The sequence below is a fragment of the Babjeviella inositovora genome (assembly GCF_001661335.1).
Source record: "Babjeviella inositovora NRRL Y-12698 unplaced genomic scaffold BABINscaffold_2, whole genome shotgun sequence".
Lineage (NCBI taxonomy): Eukaryota > Fungi > Ascomycota > Pichiomycetes > Serinales > Babjeviella > Babjeviella inositovora.
In genome coordinates, this window is record NW_017566839.1 from 1,756,295 (window position 1) to 1,765,298 (window position 9,004).

A 9,004-nucleotide genomic window follows, 5' to 3' on the forward strand; every position below is an offset into this window, starting at 1 on the left:
AATTAAGTTATAGGTTAGATGAATTTTAGATTTTATCATCTGGCCCAAAGGAGTTATGAAGTTGTAGGTTCAACGATAACGCGGTTTGAATATTTCCCTTCCACCGGACCGAAGAATGCCAGAAGTTTTACGGAACCAAACCTACATCCCGCAGGGTCATTATTAACGACCAAATGTTTAGACTATGTACAACAATTTTCATCGGCCATTATCATAAAACAGTATGGAGAGTAGGCGAATAATTCAAATCAGAGTTTGAAAAGGCCTGTAGCTTCACCTCGAAATGCTTACAAAAACCTCTTCACCTCCACCAACTCAAACGGCTTGACCACATCTCCCTCCTTGAACCCCTCAAATGCCTCAAACGCCATCCCACACTCGCTTCCCTTCTTGATCTCCGTCTCTTCGTTTTTTCCTTGTTTCAACGATGAGAGCAATCCGCTGTACACCTCCTTCTCGCCGCGGAAAATCTTTACCGCCTGGTTTCGTTTGATACTCCCGTTCGCAATCTTGCACCCCGCAATAAACGTCTTCTGTTTCTTCTTCCCGGTAACCTCAAAGATTGCCTTGATCTCGGCCTCGCCCAAGAAACGCGTCTGGACCTCCGGCGCCAAGTTGCTGGTCAAAATCTCGGTAACCTCCTCGATCAAGTGGTAGATAATGTTGTGGCTCTTGATGTCCACACCTGCGGTAAATGCCTTCCGCTCGATGTCCTTTGGCGTGTCAATGTTAAATGCAAGGATACTCGAACCCGATGTTTTAGCTCTTTCAAGATCCGTCTCAGTGGCCGGGCCGACTGCGTCATACAACACCCGCACCTTTACCTCGTCATTGCCCAAATGGGCGATGCTTTCCTTCACCGCCTCCGCAGAACCGCTCACATCGGCCTTGATTATGAACGAAATCTGCTTGCATGTATCTTCGGCCGCGGCAGCGTTCATCGCAGTCCCTTCCAACCCATACTTCTTCAACTCCTCCACCTTCTTCAAGCGGTCCACCTCGTCACGCTGCTTCTTTCTCATTTTATTAATCGCATCCACATCCTTGGCCTCATCAATCGTTTTGGCCCGATTGGCTCTGTTATCCACCACCTTTTTAGCAAGCTTTTCATCCTTTGCCTGGATCACCGAGTCCCCCGCCTCGGGAAGATCGCGCCAGCCCCACACCTCGACAGGTTTGGACGGACACGCGGCTCTAACCACCTTGCCATGCTCATCCTTCATGCTCTTCACTCTGCAGTACGTCTGCCCTGCGACGAGAATGCTCCCGGGTTTGACCGTGCCACGGGTGACCAAAACTGTCGCAACGCTACCCAACCCCTTTTTGAGGTGCGACTCGATGACCCAGCCCTCGGCCGGAACCTTTTCCACCTCGGCTTTGACGTCCATGATTTCGCTCAACGTTACGATGGCCTCCTCGAGCTTGTCCATGTTTAGCCCGGTCTTACCCGAGACGCGGATCACCTGCACGTCGCCACCATAATCCTCCACATCAACCTCGTGGCGCGACAAGTCTGCGACAACCTTATCCGGGTTGGCGCCAGGCTTATCGCATTTGTTGATTGCTACAATCATCTGGACCCCGGCCTTTTTCGCGTGCTTGATGGCTTCGATTGTTTGCGGCTTGACGGAGTCGTCTCCCGCGACAACCAATACTACAATGTCGGTTACGTTCGCGCCACGTTCGCGCATCTTCAAGAAGGCCGCGTGCCCGGGCGTATCCAAAAAGGTGATGCTCTTTTTAGAGACGGGGGTGGTTACGGAGAACGCCCCAATGTGCTGGGTGATGCCCCCATGTTCCTGGTCGACGATGGAGGAGTTTCGGAGATAGTCCAAGATGGTGGTTTTGCCATGATCGACGTGGCCCATGATCGTTACGATCGGCGCGCGCGTCTGCAAAAGCAGCTCGTTGATCGGCTCGGGGAAAATGTCGATCCCGGTCTCGTCATTAAGGACCACCTCGAAGCCATAATCGTCCGCGATGAGCGTCGCATTTTCCTGGTCCAAGATGTAGTCGTGGGTAAGGCCTTCGAAGCCGAGGGATTCGAGGTTACGGAGGAGTGCTGGGACCTTGGCGTTGATGATGGTGGCGAGGTTGGAGACAGTGCAGAAGCGGGGGATGGAAATCTTGGCGCGTTTGCGTGAAACCTTCCTGTAGAGCAAAGCTTTCTTGGAAGGCAAGGCTTTCTTGGAAGGCAAAGCTTTAAGCAGGGAAGATTTGGGCACGTGCTTAGAGGCATTCTTTGCTGGAGTCTTCTGGACCACTGCACCCTTTTCAAGCATCTCCCGCAAGTTGAGAGTGGCAGTCTTTGCGTTTGTGGGTTTGGCCGGGGTCTTGACAGTACTCTTGGCTGTAGTTTTCGAAATGGAGGCGGCTTTGGAGGTGGTTGGAGCAGATGCTGGAACGGCCGTGGCAGTAGCGGGTCCCTTCCCAAATCGGGAGATTCCGCTTCCACGCGGAAGGCTTTTCAACACGCTCGCGTATCTGACCCTAGCCAGTGTGATAGCGACAGCCCGGTGGTACATCATGCTGCGGTACCGAGGAAGAAGAGGCGTAGATAATTTTTCAGCCAGAAATATGTCCTGTACGATAGTGAGAGTGGGTGGGCGTGTGTACACCATAAATAGTGATATGAGTAAGGCAGATCCGGCACTGATGAAGGTTACTCAATTTAGAGCTATATGCTTCAGATTATTACGATTAGCTATAAATATTAGCTGAGAGCAAGCAAATTGCGTTCTAGTGATATATAGATATACACAAAGACTTTAGGTTAAAGAATGGTTGTATTGTAGGTTATTGTTTATTCATGATCATTTCGAGCGGTCCAGGTTACCAATACTGGCTTTAGACAGATATGGCATGACCATACCAAGAGAACGATTACCCCAGGCTACCAATATTCACTAGACATGGCTAACAATACAAGCTAGGACATCCGTGAATACAAACTGGTTGTCGGTAATTTTCAACCGGCCGCAAGTAGATTTCAGCTCAACAGAACTGGCGTATCCATAGAGCACCCTAAAGCACGCTGCTATTTCCAGTAGAGGGGAAATCCGTGGGAAAACAATAAGACCACCAGACGGCGTAATGCTATCACTGGAGACAGCTAGTTACAGGGTTGTACAAAGATTCAGGGTGTCCAGCTATAAGTCTCCCCATCTACCGTGACATTTCTTCTTGGATAATAGACCCCATCACGAGATTATTTCCATTATCCAACTCTTTGGGGACCCACTCCCCCCTGACACATCTTTCAAGCTGTTTCAATATTCCGGGAGTGGAACAGTTCTCCACAAACAACAATACATCCAACGCGGCAAACGCGTTGCCGATTTCGAGCTGGTGGTTACCCATCAACGTGGAGTTATTCACAACCACGAGCCGGCGCTCCGCCACGGGCGGCAACCTGAGGGTGTCTAAGATGGCGCCTGTTCCGGCGTGGGAAATCACGTATTTGGCCAGAGAAATGTCGCGGTTGATGTCGCTGGTGAAGGCAAACGCCCTGATGGTGAGCCGGTCAAACTTGTGGAGCGAAAGGTGGGAATAGATACCCTGCTTCGGGACTGTGGACTCCACAAAGGCAAATTTTGAGGTGGGCCCGAGCTGTGACACAAGCTTGCGTAGTAATTTCTCGAAAGCTTGCACCGATTTGCCGCCGGCCTCGTTACCAAACTGGATGGTGATGTGGCTAATCTGGAAGTCAAGAAGCGCATTGAGGAACTCCTGGGAAAGAATACTCTCCAAAAGCGCGTGGAAGGTGATGGTGGCACCAGTGGTTACAAGGAGCGTGGCGGGATCGGGTATTTTGTCCATGGTGGGATAGAGCCTTTGGGCTGAAATTAGCGGCACTCAGATGAGAATGGTATTCGTGAGGGTTATGCGTTGGTGGGGAACAATGTCTATCGTGTCGTCTTTGGGTAGAATGGATGGTAATCAGAGAGACACCTATTCAGGGTGAAATTTACATTACGAGTGCCAACGGAGAAATGTGGTATACTGGCCTCAGGCTTGTTTGAGCATTCTTATCCACATTTTGGTCGTGCTCCAACCAACAATTATCCGTTGTACGCGCCGATAAAATTTACAATCATATTTACCGATAACTCTTTACTGCACAAACGACCCAACATCTCAAACATTCGACGTCTCATACATTCAACATCTCATACATTTGACATCTCAGACTTCCGAGATTAGATCTACTCCTACCCCACTGGATCAATTACCGCCCAATCCAGTCATACCCGCCCTCAATCTTAAACTTGCCTAGGAGATCCTTACGCCCTACAACCACCGCTAAATCGAAAGCTGCCTACCTTAGACAACTACCCCATCCAAAAATCCCTAATGTCCTCTTTACCCCCTCGACAACGCTCGCAGCGCCTTGTGGATCGTAAGACGCAACAAGAACGGGAGCTCCTCCGGCTGCTGGAATACACGGACCAGCTGTCGGTCGACGCACGCGGCGCGCCACGTGCGCGCAAACCGCTCGCAAACCACAACAACAACACGCAGGGCGCACACCTCTATCCCGGGTTGAATGACATCACGGATGTATTTGAGGCAATCCCGCTTGATCTCATCCGCTACTTTACGTTGCTCAAGGAGATAGATGCGAAGTGCGTGGCGACGACGCCATTGATCAAGCCTTTGGTGACGCGGTTCCTCGCGCTCTCGCATGCGCCGCATGCGTACACTAACCCGGCGACGCAGCGCAAGCGCCACGAGCTCCTCGCGCAGCTCAAGGCGTTAATCAAGGACTTGTTGCCGTGCCTTGAGGAGAAGATGCACGTGGCCAGCGTCGCGTCGGACTTGATGCACAAGTACGCTCGGCGGATGAACGATGACTACGAGTTGATTCTCCTGAGCGAAGTTCCGGAAAGCGTTCGGATTGGACCGCTCCAGCATCCGGCAATGATCAACTTGGACGGCCATAAGAGTGTCGCGGAAAAGACTGCGCACACGCAACGCTCCGAACTGCGCCGCGAGGCGTTGGCTGCAAAGAAGGCGGCGCAGGGCGACGAGGAGGAGTCTCCGCTGGCACTGGTTGCCCCAACTACAGCCGTGGCTCCTGCCAAAACTGGGAAACCCAGAAAGGACAAGCAGTCGAAGGAGTCCACTCCTGTCGCCGTTGCTGCCACCAAGAAGAGACGTGTCGATGCAGACGACGGCTCACGCTCCAGCACCCCTGCGCCATCGTCGAACGGTGCGAAAAAACGCCAGACCGCGAAAAAGAAGGAGACGGGTGCAGACTACACCGCGAACCCCGCCGAGGGCGACGAGCCGGTGTACTGCTACTGTCAGCAGGTGTCATACGGAGAGATGGTGGGGTGCGATGGCGAGCAGTGTACTCGCGAGTGGTTTCATTTGTCGTGTTTGGGGTTCGACACTCCGCCCAAGGGCAAGTGGTACTGTGACGATTGTAAGCGCGAAAACATGAGCAAGAGGAGAAAGTAGAGTCAATGGAGATTAGTAGATATATTTATGAATATGCTTTTTTTAATGAGCAGATAGAGTTGGTGACTAGGCCAATAAATTTGCATATACCAAGAGAGTATCGTAGGTGGGTGTGTAGCCCGGGCCAGCGAATGGAGATTATCGCATTTACAAGAGCTAGATCTAGAGTGGGCTTTAGACGGCCAATGCATTGAGTATTGAGCTACAATTAGGAAAGTCATGGTTGAAAATCATCAGAACAACGTTGAGTACCAATGCGAGCAATAGTAAGGGCAAGAGTCAATGCTGTACATAGTGTAGCCCGTGCGCACACGGTTGACCCCACGCCAAATAGTTAGTGGCACCAGGAAGACGTGAAATAGGATAGTGAAAGACATCAAAATGAGTTACTGACATAAATATAAACACCCATACCCAACAGCTTTTCCTTATTTGTTGAAACGAGGATGCCGTATTGATTTATTGCCATCATGTATCGAGTCACTTCCGTGCCTGCAGTCTCATATGCGGTGGACAGTTGTTCAGGCTCTCTCATGGCGACTTTCGACTATGAGAGGTTGGAGCTGATGGTTCACCAACACATTTGCTCCACAGGGTATCGGTTTATATATATAGTGCATCCTCTGTAAATAGTTTGGATTATGCCCGAGCACTAGAATCCCTGCATTATATCTTACTATCAGAGACGAGCATCGGGAGCCAAACCAGAATCCACGAATGACACGGGTGCAATTCAGTGGAGCGATTTGATAACAGAGTCAGAACATCATGAAGACGATTTGGCCGGTAGTTGACTCGCTAGGCCCATGCTTGGGAGTATTCCGACCCCAGCTCATGCATTCGAGTAGTGGAAACGCGCCCAAATATTATTCCCCTATGAGTGGATCAATTACAGCCATCACCCCCGCCTTCAACCGCGACTCCAACGACTCATCCCCCTCATCCAACCCCACTAACCCCACTATATCACCGCCCATCTCGGTCAAGTTTGAGTTATCTAGCCCTGCAAGCCCCGGATCAATAGCCAGCTCGTCAATCTCATGCTTTATCTCGTCGCGTGCAAACTCCATCTCGTGCTTAAGGTCGAGCTCGTCGCGCGCAAACTCGCCGTACTGTGCCACCAACTTGCCGATGTCCACACTGTGGTTCTGCTGCAACTGGTGCTGCTGCTGTGACAAGTAGCCGTTCTGGTCGGCGGATTCCAAGGCGGCCAAGTTCTCCGCAAGCTCTGCGTTGCTGTGGGTGTAGGCGGGATAGTCGTCGATGCCCATGGGCAAGATGAACTCACCGGAGCGCAAATGGGATTCCCAGAGAATGTTTTCGCGCGAAAAGTCGCGCAAGAATGTGGCCTTCTTGATGGCCTTGATCTCTTCGGCGAGGTCGCCATACGCGAGCTGCGCGTCATTCGCGTAGGCGCGCTTTTGCAACTCGGTGAGAATATTATTCGCGGTCGAACCGTTTGCAAAATACTCGAGGATGATTGCCACGAGTTCATTCGAATAGTTTTTTGTCAAGAACGAGCTGTGCGTCTTGTGCGAGTACTTGACTACGAGCAACATAGACTGGAGGTTGTACGACACGAGCACGGAAGATTGGCACTCGGTGGTGCGCAAGCTGCGATACACCGCCTTTGGCTCATCGTCATACTCGTCACGCGCGGGCTTTGAGCGGGCATCCTGTTTGCACTTGTACAACGCCTTGACAATCGGGGCCTGTTTTCCCAGCACGTTGGAGGTTTTTCGCGAGAACTGGAAGCCGGTGACGTGGGATATCGGGTAGATGAAGCGCTGGGTGAGTTCCGCGAGAATTTCCTCGGGCGAGGCCGCGTGTACGGGGACCGCCGGCGGGATGAGGTGCTTGTAGTAGATGAGATTCGCCACGTCATCTGATTTGTTGGTCGCAAGCTTGCGCAAGTATTCAGCGTAATCGCTCTCCACGTTCAGGTTCGACGTCGGGTCAATGAGACACAGAGCACACAACTTGTAGCGGCCGTTATCGTTCGACAGCCGGTGACGGCCACAGATGTCGCAGAGCAGCGTGGCGTCCTGGAGCTCCGGGAGTCGGGAGTCGTCCTCCTGCAGCTGAATCTCCGCAAGCTCAATGGGTGTTCCGGTGTTGACCGCCTTTTTGACCCGTTTGCTTTTGCGCTCAATGATTCGGCACGGCGCACATGTCTTGTATTTGGCCACATCGGGCGTCTCATCCTCCGCACGCTTCTTTTTGCACCGGCGGCACACTCTCTTCTGGTCGTTCATAGCAATGATGGGAGGGGGTCGGCTGAGGTCAAAAGGCTCAAGCGGGGTTTACGAGGATTGATGGATGTTCTATACGTCAAGGCTAGGGTTGGGGATGGCCTGAAGAGGTTAAACAGCCCAAATGTTCATAACAACGGGGGCTCGCAACCGGATGACCGGTCGTGGGCGGATCAATCCGGTATTTGGATACAGGGCGGTACTTAAGAGTAGTGGAAGAGGGTGATATCAGTGAGGGTGAAGTTGCTATTGGTGAGGAAAGAAAAGCATGGATTGATGGGCTTTTTCCGTTATATGTTTATGAGTGAGGGGTAGAGCGCGGTAAATATACATTGATATGGGTATATTAGGAGTAAGCTGCGGTATAGAGTTTTCCTTATAGTTTAAATATAATATATAACCAGGTATAAAATATATAACCAAGTATAAGATATATTGCAATAAGTGTATAATATATATCACTATAAGTATGTAAAATTAAGTCCAACAGAAGTTTGGTTTGAGTAAATTAAATTAATAAATATGGCCGAAGCCAGCACATGCTGGAGCGACATAAACCCCGGTATGAACTCTCCCAGGCAAAACGAGGATATATATCCAGTCCAATTCCCATTTGTACGTGATTCACTGGTTTATCAAATGGTACCAATTTACATACAGGGTTAAATTATATTAGTAAATATATTACAAGGGCATTTGGGCCTATGCGTGCTGATTAAAATGGCGCAACAAAAACAAAGAACAAGGTGAATTAAAAGGGACACTTCTCAGAAGCGTAGCTGCAAGACTTATAACAACAACAAACCGGCCAAACCGAAAAGGGCAGCAGAACCGGCACCAGCAGCTTGAACAACAGCGGCGTTGGTACGGGTAGTGGTGTGAGTGGTGGTGGCATCGCTAGAAGCGGATTTGACATCGGTGATGGTTGTGGTGGAGTCATCAGAAGAGCTAGAGCCGCTAACGACATCGGTGAGGGTGGTGGTGGAGTCATCAGAAGAGCTAGGACCACTGACGACATCGGTTAGGGTGGTGGTGGAGTCATCAGAGGAGCTCGAGCCGCTAACGACATCGGTGAGGGTAGTGGTGGAATCATCAGAAGAGCTAGAGCCGCTGACAACATCGGTGAGGGTGGTGGTAGAGTCATCACTACTGCTGGCATCGGTGGTGATGGTGGTTAAAGAACCATCGGAGTTAGTGGCTACAACCACAGCCTTGGTTTCGGTAGAAACATCACCGTTAGAGTTGGTGACAACATCGGTAACGTAGGTGGTTTTACCGTTACCGTTACC

At 50.9% G+C, this 9,004-nt stretch overlaps 3 protein-coding genes across 3 annotated transcripts in view; all 3 read right to left on the minus strand.

The window, feature by feature from the left end:
* Positions 1–287: 287 nt before the first annotated feature.
* On the minus strand, positions 288–5,444 carry IFM1 (translation initiation factor 2; the record flags this gene model as incomplete). The annotated part of the gene is made up of 2 exons (XM_019130757.1): positions 288–2,151; positions 5,419–5,444. 2 exons carry the CDS (start codon positions 5,442–5,444, stop codon positions 288–290), a joined length of 1,890 nt encoding a protein of 629 aa, XP_018987480.1.
* An 885-nt stretch (positions 5,445–6,329) lies between these two features.
* Positions 6,330–7,718, minus strand: BABINDRAFT_6760 (uncharacterized protein; the record flags this gene model as incomplete). Its single annotated transcript, XM_019132505.1, has 1 exon — positions 6,330–7,718. The coding sequence occupies one exon, from the start codon at positions 7,716–7,718 to the stop codon at positions 6,330–6,332; it is 1,389 nt and encodes a 462-aa protein (XP_018987481.1).
* A 780-nt stretch (positions 7,719–8,498) lies between these two features.
* BABINDRAFT_160332 (uncharacterized protein) overlaps positions 8,499–9,004 on the minus strand; it is a 2,070-nt gene continuing 1,564 nt past the window's right edge. The window contains exon 2 of the mRNA XM_019128169.1: positions 8,499–8,926. Within this exon, the coding sequence (XP_018987482.1) occupies positions 8,504–8,926 (423 nt within the window). The 3' untranslated portion in view covers positions 8,499–8,503. The remainder of the gene's footprint in view (positions 8,927–9,004) is intronic.